This window comes from Pongo pygmaeus, chromosome 2 (assembly GCF_028885625.2).
Source record: "Pongo pygmaeus isolate AG05252 chromosome 2, NHGRI_mPonPyg2-v2.0_pri, whole genome shotgun sequence".
NCBI classification, from domain to species: domain Eukaryota; kingdom Metazoa; phylum Chordata; class Mammalia; order Primates; family Hominidae; genus Pongo; species Pongo pygmaeus.
In genome coordinates this window covers 107,077,568-107,092,813 of record NC_085930.1, presented here as the reverse complement: position 1 = coordinate 107,092,813, position 15,246 = coordinate 107,077,568, and the positions used below count along the sequence as shown (strand labels likewise).

Below are 15,246 nucleotides of genomic sequence, written 5' to 3'. Positions count from 1 at the left end.
CAATCCTACCCAAGCTATTCCAGAAAATAGAGGAGGAAGGAATATTTGCAAACTCATTTTATAGGCCAGTATTACCCTGATACCAAAACCAGAGAAAGACACATCAAAAAAAAGAAAACTACAGGTCAAAATTCATCTCTGATGAATATTGATGCAAAAATCTTCAACAAAAATACTGGCAAGCCGAATTCAGCACTACATTAGAAAGATCATTCACCATGACCAAGTGGAATTTATGCCTGGGATACAAGGATAGTTCAACATACACAAATCAATTGACACGATACATCAGATTAACAGAATAAAGGATAAAAATCATATGATCATTTTAATTGATACTGAAAAAGCATTGGATAAAATTCAACATTCCTTTATGATAAAAACCCTCCAAAAAACTGGGTTTTGAAGGAACATACCTCAACATAATAAAAGCCATATATGACAGATCCACAGCTAGTATCCTTACTGAATGGGGAAAAACTGAAAGCCTTTCTTCTAATATCTGGAACACAGCAAGGATGCCCACTGTCACCACTGTTATTCAACATAGAACTGGAAGTCCTAGCTAGAGCAATCAGACAAGAGAAAGATATAAAGGGCATCCAAATTGGAAAGAAAGAAGTTAAATCATCTGTTGGCTAACGATATGGTCTTATATTTGGAAAAACCTAATGATTCCACAAGAAAACTATTAGAACTGATAAACTAAACAAATTCAGTAAAGTTGCAAGAGACAAAATCAACATACAAAAACCAGTAGCAGGCTGGGCACAGTGGCTCACACCTGTAATCCCAGCACTTTGGGAGGCCGGGGCAGGTGGATTGCTTGAGCCTAGGAATTTGAGACCAGCCTGAGCAACATGGCAAAACCCCATCTCTACAAAAAAAAATACAAAAATTAACCAGGCATGGTGGTATATAGCTGTAGTCCCAGCTACTTGGGAGGCTGAGGTAGGAGGATAATCTGAGCCCAGGAGTCAGAAGTTGCAGTGAACCGAGATTGTGCCATTGCACTCCAGCCTGGGAAACAGAGACCCTGTCTAAAAGAAAAAAAAAAAAAAAAAAAAAAGTCAGTAGCATTTCTATAGGCCAACAGTGAACAATATGAAAAGAAATTTAACAAGTAATCCCATGTACAATAACCACACATAAAATTAAATACCTAGGAATTAACTTAACCAAAGAAGTGAAAGATCTCTATAATAAAAACTATAAAACGCTGATGAAGGAAATTGAAGAAAATACCAAAAAATGGAAAAACATTCCATGTTCATGTGTTGGAATAATCAATGTTGCTAAAATGTCCACACTACCCTAAGCAATCTACAGATTCAATGCAGTCCGTATCAAAATACTGGACATTTTTCACAGAAATAGAAAAAACAATTCTAAAATTTATATGAAACCACAAAAGACCCAGAATAGCCAAACCTACCCTAAGCAAAAGAACAAAACTGGAGGAATCACATTACCTGACTTCGAATTATACCACAGAGCTATAGTAACCAAACAGCATGGTACTGGCATAAAAACAGACACATAGACCAATGGAACAGAATAGAGAACCCAGAAACAAATCCACACACCTACAGTGAACTCATTTTTGACAAAGGAACCAAGAACATACACTAGGGAAAAGAACAGTCTCTTCAGTAAAAGGTGCTGGGAAAACAGGATATCCATATGCAAAAGAATGAAACTAGATCCCTATCTCTCACCACATACAAAAATCAAATCAAAATGGATTAAAGACTTAAATCTAAGACTTCAAACTATGAAACTACTATAATAAAACATTTGGCAAAATCCCCAAGACCTTGGTCTGGTCAATGCCATAACCACAGGCCACAACCACACAAATACCCCACAAACACAGGCAACCAAAGTAAAAATGGACAAATGAGATTACATCAAATTAAAAAGCTTCTGCATAGCAAAGGATAAAATCAACAAAGTGAAGAGACAACCCACAGAAAGGGAGAAAATATTTGCAAACTACCCATCTGATAAGAGATTAATAATGAGAATATATAAGGAGCTCAACGCCATAGGAAAAAAATCTAACAATCTGATCAAAAAAACTGGGCAAAAGATTTGAATAGATTCCTCAAAAGAAGATATACAAATGGCACACAGGCATATGAAAGAATGTTCAACATCATTGATCATCAGAGAAATGCAGATCAAAACTACAATAAGATATCATCTCAACTCAGTTAAAATGGCTTATATCCGAAAGACAGGCAATACAAAATGCTGGTGAGGATGTGGAGAAAGGGAACCCTTGTACACTGTTAGTGGGAATGTAAATTAGTACAACCACTATGGAGAACAGTTTGGAGATTCCTCAAAAAACTAAAAATTGAGCTACCATATGAACCAGAATTCCACTGCTGGGTATACACACAAAAGAAAGGAAATCAGTATATCAAAGAGATATCTGCATTCCTGTTTGTTGCAGCACTGTTTACAGTAACTAAGATTTGGAAGCAACCTAAGTGTCCATCAGCAGATGAATGGATAAAGAAAATGTGGTACATATACACAATGGAATACTATGCAGCCATAAAAAAGAATGAGATCCAGTCATTTGCAATGACATGAATGGAACTGGAGATGATTATGTTAAGTGAAATAAGCTAGGCACTGAAAGACAAACATCCCATGTTCTCAATTCTTTGTGGGATCTAAAAATCAAAGTAGGGCTGGGCGTGGTGGTTCATACCTGTAATCCCAGCACTTTGGGAGGCCGAGTCAGGTCGATCCCCTGAGGTCCAGAGTTCGAGACCAGCCTGGCCAACATAGTGAAACCCTGTCTCTACTAAAAATAGAAAAAATTAGCCAGGCATGGTGGCAGGCATCTGTAATCCCAGCAACTCAGGAGGCTGAGGCAGGAGAATCATTTGAACCCGGGAGGTGGAGGTTGCAGTGAGCTGAGATTGGGTCATAGCCCTCTAGCCTGGGAGACAAGAGTGAGACTCCGTCTCAAAAAAAAAAAAGAAAAGAAAAAAAATTAGCCAGGCGTGGTGCACGTGCCTGTAGTCCCAGCTACTCGGGAGGCTGAGGCATGAAAATCACTTGAACCCAGCAGCAGGTAGAGGCTGCATAAGCCAAGATGGCACCACTGCACTACAGCCTGGGCAATATAGCAAGACTCCATCTCAAAAAAATAAAATAGCCATTAAGAGCTGTATGTGATCAAATACAAAATCCACCATCCATGTAAGAAGCACTTGTTTTTTATGTTGTTGTTGTTTGCTTTTTTTTTTTTTTTTTTTGAGATGGAGTTTCACTCTTGTTGCCCAGGCTGGAGTGCAATGGCCTGATCTGAGCTCACCACAACCTCTGCCTCCTGGGTTCAAGCAATTCTTCTGCCTCAGCCTCCTGAGTAGCTCGGATTACAGGCACCCACCACCACGCCTGGCTAATTTTGTATTTTCAGCAGAGACAGGGTTTCTGAATGTTGGTTAGGCTGGTCTCAAACTCCTGACCTCAGGTGATCTGCCTGCCTTGGCCTCCCAAAGTGCTGGGATTACAGGCATGAGCAACCCCACCAGCTTAAGAAGCACTTTTAAATGAGATTGTCCAGGTCATGAAAACCAAGTGAGACCCCAGCTTGCCTCCCAAGTCTAACTCCTGGGAGTCTGCCTGTTCATCTAACTGTCTGCTGGGGCCAAATTGCCTTGACTTGGTTGGTAGGAAATTAGGAAGTGACTACCTCCTCACCATCAGCAGCTTACTGATCACACTAAAATGGCACTTCATTTAGATTACTGGGCTTGTCTTATCTCAGGGGAGGGGAGATGGGAGCAGGAGCCCTACCTTGGAAATCTCTGTCTACCCCATTGTGCTAAGCACAGATAGCTGATCAGTAAATATTTGTTGAATTTAATTGAAAAAAATTAAGATTTTGGTGTAAAAGAATTCTAAATTATAGCTACGTCTAAAAGTCTAAATCAGGGCTCGGCGCGGTGGCTCATGCCTGTAATCCCAGCACCTTGAGAGGCCAAGGCAGGCAGATTGCCTGAGGTCAGGAGTTCAAGACCAGCCTGGCCAACATGGTGAAACCCCTTCTCTACTAAAAATACAAAATTAGCCGGGCATGGTGGCACACACCTGTAATCCCAGCTATCTAGGAGGCTGAGGCAGGAGAATTGCTTGAACCTGGGAAGCAGAGGTTGTGGTGAGCCAAGATCGCACCATTGCACTCCAGCCTGAACATCAAGAGTGAAACTCCATCTCAAAAAAAAAAAAAAGTTTAAATCAGATTTTCCATAGTCTAACATGGTTCCCAGTAAGTACATCAAAATTATCTTGTCTTATATGTGTTAAATACTCTTTTTTTTTTTTTTTTTTTTGTGAGACAGAGTCTCACTCTGTCGCCCAGGCTGGAGTGCAGTGGCGGGATCTCGGCTCACTGCAAGCTCTGCCTCCCGGGTTCACGCCATTCTCCTGCCTCAGCCTCCCGAGTAGCTGGGACTACAGGCGTCTGCCACCACACCCGGCTAATTTTTTGTATTTTTAGTAGAGATGGGGTTTCACCGTGTTAGCCAGGATGGTCTCGATCTCCTGACCTCGTGATCCGCCCACCTCGGCCTCCTAAAGTGCTGGGATTACAGGCGTGAGCCACCGCGCCCAGCTATATATGGTAAATACTCTTAACAAGTCGCCTGGAATTCAGCCCAGAATATCAGTGGTGGTTTGGGTTACATGTTTCAAATTTGTCTTTTTTCCCTTCTTTGCTGGGGGAAGAGGGTATTCTTTGTTTTATTTCTAGGATCAGGTTTGAGGAAACAAGTTGTTTTCCTGTGGCACTTCTCAAGGACCTTGCCCTTGCCCCACCCCCATTTTAGAAAATAGGGCTGAGATTTAATACGTGTCTGTCACAGATGTGGCTGGTGGAGAAAGACTAAGCCAAAAGAAAACCAGCACAGGTAAACACTGCACTAGAGGCTGGAGAAGCTGAGGTTTCTGGAAGACCAGATTTCTGGACTTCTTAGTCCAAGGGAATAAAGGATAGGGGGAAGAGTTGGTGAAAGACAAACACACACACACACCCACACACACACACACAAAGCAGTTTACAATACAGTGAGACCGGGCAAGGTGGCTCATGCCTGTAATCCCAGCACTTTGGGAGGCTGAGGCAGACAGATTGCCTGAGGTTGGGAGTTTGAAACCAGCCTGGCCAACATGGTAAAACCCCGTCTCTACTAAAAACACAAAATTAGCCGGGCATGGTGGCGCATGCCTGTAATCCCAGCTACTCAGGGAACTGAGGCAGGAGAATCGCTTGAACCTGGGAGGCGGAGGTTGCGGTGAGCCGAGATCGCGCCATTGCACTCTAGCCTGGGCAACAAGAGTGAAACTCCATCTAAAAAAATATATATATACGTATATAGATACATATGTATCTATATACGTATATACATACATATATATGTCTATATATGTATATAGATACACATATATATGTGTGTATATATGTGTATATATATATACGTATATGTATATATATACGTATATATGTATATATGTGTATATATGTGTGTATATATATATACACGTATATATGTGTATATATATATGTATATATATATATGCAGTGAAGACAAGATAAAATCTGGGGACAGTGGTTGCCAGGACAGGGCTCTCAGAACAGCTGGAAGCTGGAGTAGGGAGGATGGTCTCAGCAAGGACTTCCCAGAGCAAATGAAATTTGGGCTGAGTCTCAAAGAAGCCAGTCCAAGTGCTCTGTAAGAAGGACCAGCCAGGTCATAGAAAATGAAATACAAACACCCAATAACCACAGGACACAATGCAAATCCAGGCAACAATGAAATACTACTTTTCACATACTGTATTAGCAAAACTTAAGATGCTTGCTGCAGCCAGAGCTGGTAAGTACTTGGGAGATGAGCTCTCAATACCAATTCAAGGGGGAGGGAGGAGGGGCAGAGAGAAGATTGGTGCAGGCTTCTTCGAAAATAATTTGGAAGCATCCACCCTTTAACCAAGCAATTCCAGTACTAGAAATTTACAAGAGGAATATGCTCTCAAGCGTTCACCAAGACATATGTACAAGGAAGTTCACCACAAAATGTGGAAACATGTCATGTCTATTCATTGATAAAATAATGTATAGTATGTCTACATAGGAAGAAATATGATATGGCCCCCATGGTGCACAGAAAAAAACGAAGTCCTCTCTTAAGCCCTTCTCCATTCCTCTTACGCCATTTATGTAACAATATGGCTCTAAAATGACTTGCTTGAGCACGTCTTCCCCACTGAAATTTCAGATTTTTGAATGTGGGAATCTGTCCTTTTATGTCCCACACAGAGACCTTTGGCAAATACAGAATAAGTTTCCAGTTGCAATTTGTAAGTTTGCCAGTGAAAACAGAAAGCCATTAACTTGTTAATGAAGTGTGGCCAGGACACACTGGGTAGATAATGCTTCCGCAGGAGTATAGCTCAGGTGTTAACAGAAGCTAAGCTTGATGAAATTAGAGGCCCCGACATTCCTCAGCTGGAGGGTACATACATATACAGAATTCCCCCACCCCCTCTGCTCTCTCTCATCTTCTGGCCTGCCTGGATGTTCAAGGGAACAATGACAGAGGTAAGACCTAAGTGCCCTATGATAAAAGGAGGCTTTTACCTTGAAATACTGTCATTGTAGTGCATACATGGCATTCTTTTGTTAACTCTTTGGTTGGAATTTAGTTCTACGTGTTCTCAACCATTAAAACAAGGTCGAATTGGCTTTTGATAGCTAAAATTGATCCCATTCTCCAAGTTTATTTTCTTCCTTGAATTTTAGGCAGACACAGGAAGTCTGTCCTTTGATTATGATGTATTTCATTCCACCATTCTTGTTTGGATGGTTTTAAGCCAAATGCTTACTTGTGTGACTTTTAAACACAATTCTGCCCCAGTTTTTAATACACAATGCCTCAAGGGCAGTACCAAGAAATGGCCAACACCAAGAGCATTGTTTTTCACTTTCTGCTCTCAGTGCCTTTCGTAAGGGATGAGATGGGATGCCTGTGATTGGGGAACCCCCGTTGCACAGCACTTCCCAATCCTAGGCCTGACCTTTTGACACAAAGCACTCATTGGCCTGGAGGCTGGCCAGCAGCCCAGTTTCAACAGTGACCAAGCAGAGGTGACCAGTGGCCATCCTAGGGTAGTCATTTAATTTCCCCACCTGGAGGCAGCAACAACTTTTTGCAGTTAGTACAATTAGAATCAACAATTACTGTTCTTTCTCTCCAGCCTCACAGTGGGGTCACTTCTCACAACTGTTTCTCCAGAGCCAAACTCCAGTCTACAGGCAGCCCAGTAGTAGACATCAAATACCTGTTAAATAGCCCTTACATCTCCAGACCAACGTCAAATATCTAACCTCTCTTAAACACCACAGCCCTTCCCTTCTCCTTCTCCCCACCCCCCATCCCAAAACCTGGTCCAGGCTCTGACTACCCTGGATCCACTTGGCTTCCTCTGCAGTCAGTATTGCAGAATGGGGATCTCTTCAGGGGGTTCTGGTCCTTAGAGAAGGGATTTTGTGTGGCTGAAAAGCTGGCGTCCTGGGGTTCTGTCCCATCAATGCCAACATTGCCAGACTGGAGACCTCAGTTACTTCCTCTGAAAATGCAGTGATTTCCAGGGGTCCTATTTAAGCTCTAAAAATTCCACAAGAGCTTTAGATAAGGAAATAGCAACGCAGGGGTGTGTTCTGTTGCCAGTTCTGCCACAGGCCTGCCCAGTCTCTGAAGACAAGACATTCAAATCCCCAAATAGAACTAGTTGTCTTGTCCATAAAGTGAGACTAATATTGTGGGCGCTACTTATCTACTTAGCACCTTGGACTGGTGAGGACTGTGATGCACAAGATACCTTACAAATGTACCGCACTGAGTAACATCTTTAAACCTCCTTGCAGCTCCAGGGCTAGCCTTCTCCTTTGCGGAGCCCTCCCCCACCTCCGGCCTCCTAGAGCTTCAGGCCATGTTCCCCTGTCCCCTGTGGATCTCAGCATGCTACCTGAACCGTTTCACCTGAAAAGGCCACACAGGGAGGAGGCGAAACGCAGCAGGAATGAAATAGTCAACTGCTGTGGATTTGGAAATGTTGCTGCATCCCACCATTGACTGGATGGGGCCTCACTCCCCCAATACAAATTATTTTACCTTTGCTTCTCCCAAGATCATGTGTAAGGCCGGGCGCGGTAGCTCATGCCTGTAATCCCAGCGCTTTGGGAGGCCGAGGCGGGTGGATCACGAGGTCAGGAGTTTGAGACCAGCCTGACCAACATGGTGAAACCCCGTCTCTACTAAAAATACAAAAATTAGCCGGGCGTTGTGGGGGGCGCCTGTAATCCCAGCTACTCAGGAGGTTGAGGCAGGAGAATCACTCGAACCCAGGAGGTGGAGGTTGCAGTGAGCCAAGATCGTGCCATTGCACTCCAGCCTGGGTAACAGAGCAAGACTCTGTCTCAAAAAAAAAAAAAAGATCAGTGTAGAAGTAAATAACACCTCTTCCCAGCACCTATGGATCCATGGCATTCACACAGGTAGGCACTGACGCTGAAATGGCCTCGGATGCTACCAATTCTTTCTGCCGAGGCCTAAATCCAATAAAGAGATGGATGGAAACAACTATCTAATAAAAGTTTCGCATTTGTGTGCCTGGCAATATTAAGTAACCGTCAGGCTTTCCTTTAGAAATTGGAATTAAATGCGATTTAGAAACTATTAACGACTTTGGGCGTATTTAATAACACATGAAATACCCCTGAGGATTGAAATGTTAGGTGAGGCGACTCCGGCCCATAGACGCGCCTCTCCATCTGGGGCGTCTGGTGCTTAGTGGAACCATTCAATAAACACGTTTACCCCTGTAAGGGGCACATCAGAGTCCGGGGGTAATTCTCGGTGTCGTGGGGCCAGGACGGCGAGGGGCTGGAAGAGGCCGCCCTGTGGACGCTGGGAGGCTGAGATAAATTCCCGTGATTAGGGGCTGAAATGGCCTCCCATGCCGGACTGCCGTGGTTCTAGAACTTTTTTCTGGAACAGGCCGGCACTCCCACTGGAGAGCCCCAGCGGCTGCACCCCTGGCCGCCCCTCCCGTCTCCCGGGCACCTGGGCCGGCTCCGGCGTCCTTTCAGGAATTCAGGTCCGCCTGGAATTTGCACTTCAAGTCTGGAGCCCCCAAAGAACCCCTCCTGACCCTGAACTTCTATCTCAGTTTCAAGCTTCCTAGTCTTCCACACACACATATACACACACACACACACACACACACACACACACACACACACCCCTAGCTCCTCAGGCGGAGAGCACCCCTTTCTTGGCCACCCGGGTATCCCCCGGGGGATTACGGGGCTCAAAACACCCTTTTGGAAAAACAAAGGTGGAAGCAAATTTCAGGAAGTAAAACTTCCTGAAATAAAATAAAATATCGAATGCCTTGAGACCCATACATTTTCAGGTTTTCCTAATTAAAGCAATTACCTTCCACCACCCCTCCAACCTGGAATCACCAACTTGATTAGAGAAACTGATTTTTCTTTTTTCTTTTTTTTTTTCCCAAAAGAGTACATCTGATCATTTTAGCCTGCAACTAATGATAGAGATATTAGGGCTAGTTAACCAGTTTTACAAGACTCCTCTCCCAGCATGTGGGCCATTGTCCTGTTGGTGGGCGTCCCGCCCACCTGAAAGGTCTCCCCGCCCCGACTGGGGTTTGTTGCTGAAGGAGAATCCCCGGAAAGGCTGAGTCTCCAGCTCAAGGTCAAAACGTTCAAGGCCGAAAGCCCTCCAGTTTCCCCTGGACACCTTGCTCCTGCTTCTGCTACGACCTTCTGGGGAACGCGAATTTCTCATTTTCTTCTTAAATTGCCATTTTCGCTTTAGGAGATGAATGTTTTCCTTTGGCTGTTTTGGCAATGACTCTGAATTAAAGCGATGCTAACGCCTGTTCCCCCTAATTGTTAAAAGCTGTGGACTGCAGAAAGATGGCCCGCTTCTCTTACAGGTATGAGCTAATCTTGAATGTGAACTTTTTTTGATTGCTAGAGATTGCCAGCATAGGAAATAATGTTCTACACCTGTCATTTGATTTTTCTCTTGCTCAAGCCGTAAAAGAGCTGCCAACGGCGCTGCTGTTTTTCCTGAAAGACCTGGAATTTCACATGGTTACTTCTAACTTTGCCATTGGCTTTTAACATTTTCGTGTTAATGTTAATTTTCATTTTATGTTAATGACTCTGCCTATGAAATAGTGTTTCTTTATTCTTGTATAAACAAAGGTCAATACTACAACTAAATTTAAAATCTTCCGAAAAGATTAAAGGTATAAGCAGATTTAATACTTGCAAAACCATTAAGATAATAGCAAAAAAAAAAAACCCCACATTTTTTACCTAAAAACCTTTTAAATGATTGGTTAAAATAGTTTGGCCGAGCGCAGTGGCTCACGCCTGTAATCTTAGCACTTTGGGAGGCTGAGGCGGGTGGATCACCTGAGGTCAGGAGTTTGAGACCAGCCTGGCCAACATGGCAAAACCCCGTCTTACTAAAAATACAAAAACTAGCCGGGCATGGTGGCGGGCACCTGTAATCCCAGCTACTCTGGAGGCTGAGGCAGGAGAATTGCTTGAACCGGGGAGGTGGAGGTTGCAGTGAGCCAAGATTGCACATTGCACTCCAGCCAGGGTGAAAAAGCGAAACTCCGTCTCAAAAATAAATAAATAAATACAGTAGTTTGTAAAATGTGATTCATCAGTAACATGGGATGCAGCTATTTTTTAATCCTTATATGAAAACTGTATGCAGGGGAAAAAATATGTGAAATAGAAGATAAAAGACATATACCTACTTAAAATTAGGTACCTATGTGAGGACAGGGCCTAAGAAATAGTAATATATATTAAAAAGACTTGGATATTGGTGACTTTTTTTCAACATTTTTCTTTGTTACATGAATTAGCCATTAAAAAAAGAAAGATGGTGCTCTACAATTTCTTTTCAGTGGTCTGTGGTCTTGTCCTTGTGATGAGAGGACCCAGGTGTTAACTTGTAAGGTTTTATTTCCTTTGTTTTGCTAACTCATGTCTGACTTCCTCTTCCTAGTGTGATTTGGATCATGGCCATTTCTAAAGCCTTTGAACTGGGATTAGTTGCCGGTGAGAGACCTTTTGTTCTTTTGATCACTCACAATTTTTATGTGGCCTAAAATACAGACTCCATGAATTGATTTTGTCGTTAAGGGCTGGGCCATCAGGAATTTGCTCGTCCATCTCGGGGAGACCTGGCCTTCAGAGATGACAGCATTTGGCCCCAGGAGGAGCCTGCAATTCGGCCTCGGTCTTCCCAGCATGTGCCGCCCATGGGGATACAGCACAGTAAGAACTGCCTGGCTTCGATGCTTCTGCCCTGGCCCTTCATGTGTCTCCTGAGTATCTTTCCAACACTCTTTCACCTAAAAGGGCACCTGGTTCTGGAACTGGGCAGGTGCTGGACTGCTTTTGGTTTTGGAAGTGAGACAGGGATTGTGTATTTTACTTCCCTAGAGCGCAGTTTTCCTCACCTGAGTCCACTTCACGCTGGGGAACCCCAGAACCACCACTGGCCTATGCATGAAAATGACTTCTCTGCTCAAAGGCGCAGAGTCTTACTCTGATACAACACATTGGTGTTGTATTAACCTTCGCTTACAGGAATTGCCCTTGCACTTTTCCATCCCTACACCCTCAGTCATCTGTTCTTACCTTTCAGGTAAGGAGCTAAACAGAACCTGCTGCCTGAATGGGGGAACCTGCATGCTGGGGTCCTTTTGTGCCTGCCCGCCCTCCTTCTACGGACGGAACTGTGAGCACGATGTGCGCAAAGAGTAAGCCATTCAGAGGGGCGGGGAGCCGTGGAGAGGAGAGAGAAAGGGAAGTGGAAATTTCAGACCCAAGGCTATCGCCTTACCTGTTCATTCTCAGGAACTGTGGGTCCGTGCCCCATGACACCTGGCTGCCCAAGAAGTGTTCCCTGTGTAAATGCTGGCACGGTCAGCTCCGCTGCTTTCCTCAGGCATTTCTACCCGGCTGTGGTAAGCGGAGGTTCTCCTCTTTCTTTTGCCCTTTGAAGTTACGTAGTTGCCTTGGGGGGTGCTTAAGTTAGCAGGCTCTCCTTGTACCTCTTGGCTTGCTAGAGGCTGGCAGCCAAAGTGCTGCTTATAAAAGCATCGCAGACTCTTGATGAGATAGTTGCCTTGGCCTCTTTGATATTTATTTCCTCGGGAACCTGGCTAGTCCTGCTGCCTTTCAGATGGAGATGTATTTCAAGTCTATTTGACATTTTATGGTCCGAACTTCTATTGAGGAAAATAAACAAGTCTTGGTCTCTTGTTTAACCAAGAGATGTTCTCTGGTGTTCCTTTCCTTTGGGTAGGGGGACCCAAACCAGGATGGGCAGCTCATTTAGAGCCCACCCCGATGACAAATTCTATCAGAGGCTTGGCCCCTTGCTAGTCCTTTAGAAACTTCCAGGGTCCTAAAAGTCCCTGGTAACCCCCTCCCCATACCTTACCATGACTGGTCACAGAACCCTTTCACCTTCTTGATTTTTACTGATTTGAGGAATACAATGAAAAGAAGGGTGGCACCTGGAGAGAAAAAGAGGTGACAGTCCTCTCTCCACCCTAGCCTGAGCCAGGTTTCTAGGGCCCCCCAAATTCAGAGACCTATTATAGTTCTGGGCCTTGGAGATGTTCGAAATTGAAAATATTCAAGTCCAGGAAGTAAATGAAAGCAAACATTTCACTGAGAGCAGGAAGGAATTCCCGAATCCAGACAGGGATTGTGTCTTTGCCATTTGCATCCTGGGTGTCAGGCTCAGGATAGGTGTTTGATAAGTGTGGGTTGGGTGATTGGATGTGTAGGGAACATGTTCTCTTCCCGGAACATGGGGCCCAATCAGAACCTAACCAGGTTCTGCTCATCCCTGCAAGTGAAGGCATCACCACTGGGCTAGGTTCCAGGTGTGAGTGTCCTGAGAAGAGCAGCTTCACAGTAGGCGTATAGATATGCCACATTTGTGGGCAGCAGGATGAACTGCCAGAGAGGTTTGCTTTAATGACCAAGCATCCCTACCTTCCAGATGGCCTTGTGATGGATGAGCACCTCGTGGCGTCCAGGACTCCAGAACTACCACCGTCTGCACGTACTACCACTTTTATGCTAGCTGGCATCTGCCTTTCTATACAAAGCTACTATTAATTGACATTGACCTATTTCCAGAAATACAATTTTAGACATCATGCAAATTTCATGACCAGTAAAAGCTGTTGCTACAATGTCCTAACTGAAAGATGATCATTTGTTAGTTGCCTTAAAATAATGAATACATTTCCAAAATGGTCTCTAACATTTCCTTACAGAACTAACTACTTCTTACCTCTTTGCCCTGCCCTCTCCCAAAAAACTACTTCTTTTTTCAAAAGAAAGTCAGCCGTATCTCCATTGTGCCCAAGTCCAGTGTCAGTGTTTCTGGTTTTTTTTTTTTTTTTTTTTTGAGATGGAGTCTCACTCTGTCACCCAGGCTGGACTGCAATGACACGATCTCGGTTCACTGCAACCTCCGCATCCGGGGTTCAAGACATTCTCCTGCCTCAGCCTCCCAAGTAGCCGGGATTACAGGCATGTGTCACCATGCCCGGCTAATTTTTTTGTATTTTTAGTAGAGACAGGGTTTCACCATATTGGCCAGCCTGGTCTCGAACTCCTGACCTTGTGATCCACTCGCCTCGGCCTCTCAAAGTGCTGAGATTACACACGTGAGCAACTGTGCAAGGCCTGGTGTTTCTTGATACATGTAATTCTACCAAGGTCTTCTTAATATGTTCTTTTAAATGATTGAATTATATCTTCAGATTATTAAAGACTAATTCTAATGTGGACCTTAGAATACAGTTTTGAGTAGAGTTGATCAAAATCAATTAAAATAGTCTCTTTAAAAGGAAAGAAAACATCTTTAAGGGGAGGAACCAGAGTGCTGAAGGAATGGAAGTCCATCTGTGTGTGTGCAGGGAGACTGGGTAGGAAAGAGGAAGCAAATAGAAGAGAGAGGTTGGAAAACAAAATGGGTTACTTGATTGGTGATTAGGTGGTGGTAGAGAAGCAAGTAAAAAGGCTAAATGGAAGGGCAAGTTTCCATCATCTATAGAAAGCTATATAAGACAAGGACTCCCCTTTTTTTCCAAAGGCATTGTAAAAAGAATGAAGTCTCCTTAGAAAAAAAATTATACCTCAATGTCCCCAACAAGATTGCTTAATAAATTGTTTCCTCCAAGCTATGCAATTGTTTTAACTGTTGTAGAAGAGAAAATGTTCACAATATATTTAGTTGTAAACCAAGTGATCAAACTACATATTGTAAAGCCCATTTTTAAAAGACATTGTATATATGTGTATGCACAGTAAAAATGGAAACTATATTGACCTAAATGTGAACTGGTTATTTCTAGGTGGTGAGGTGCTTTATGGTGGTAGGTTTTTGCTCTCAATGCCCTTTTTGCATTTTCCAAAGTACCATGGTGAGGATGTGTTATATCTGTTTTCCAGGGTCCTAAAAGTCCCTGGCAACTCCCTCCCCATACCCTATCATGACTGGTCACAGAACCCTTTCACCTTATTGATTTTTACTGATTTCATATGGAATATGGCAACTACATCTCGCTCAAAACTGAGGAAACCAGAAAAGCCGAGTCCCAGGTGAGTGCTCAGTTCTGTTTCTAGCTTTGACGTGTGTGTTCTTCTGTAAAGAACAAGATTTCCTTCTATTATTTAAGTACCATAATTTGTGTTTTTCCAAATTAATTCCCTGCAGATGCAAACTGCCAAATAGGTGACATTTTTTACAATGCCCGATGGAAAGAAAGTAAAATAGAATAAGCAGGAAGCAGTGAGGTGTACCAGAAAGCACAAAATCAGGAGGTAGACAGGCTGAGTTTGGAAGGTGGTCTGGCCACTTACTGACAGTGGGACCCAGCTTCCTAATCTGAATCTGGATTAGTGCCTACATCACAGTATTAGAACTAAGTGACATAAAATAGTTAAATAGTTAAAACATTTATACAAAATAGGTTCTCAATAAATGTCACATTTTCTTCTCTTTTTACCTGCGTATTTACCACAGAGAGTTTAAAAACATTTTTGGGGCCAGAAATAGAATTTATTTTTTTCTG

General features: G+C 43.4%; 1 protein-coding gene across 1 annotated transcript; it reads left to right on the top strand.

Annotated features, from left to right (window-relative positions):
* The first annotated feature begins 9,763 nt into the window (after positions 1–9,763).
* On the top strand, positions 9,764–14,874 carry CRIPTO (cripto, EGF-CFC family member). The gene is made up of 6 exons (XM_054481957.2): positions 9,764–10,047; positions 11,145–11,197; positions 11,282–11,416; positions 11,790–11,904; positions 12,002–12,111; positions 13,161–14,874. The coding sequence occupies exons 1-6, from the start codon at positions 10,028–10,030 to the stop codon at positions 13,277–13,279; spliced, it is 552 nt and encodes a 183-aa protein (XP_054337932.1). The 5' UTR covers positions 9,764–10,027; the 3' UTR covers positions 13,280–14,874.
* Positions 14,875–15,246: the final 372 nt, after the last annotated feature.

What these genes read in the sequence shown, in the direction of transcription:
- CRIPTO (XM_054481957.2), top strand. Translation starts at nt 10,028, where the DNA reads ATGGCCCGCTTCTCTTACAG. An exon ending in ATGGCCCGCTTCTCTTACAG is followed by an intron (nt 10,048 to 11,144) that starts GTATGAGCTAAT and finishes TCCTCTTCCTAG; the next exon opens with TGTGATTTGGATCATGGCCA. An exon ending in GCCCATGGGGATACAGCACA is followed by an intron (nt 11,417 to 11,789) that starts GTAAGAACTGCC and finishes CTTACCTTTCAG; the next exon opens with GTAAGGAGCTAAACAGAACC.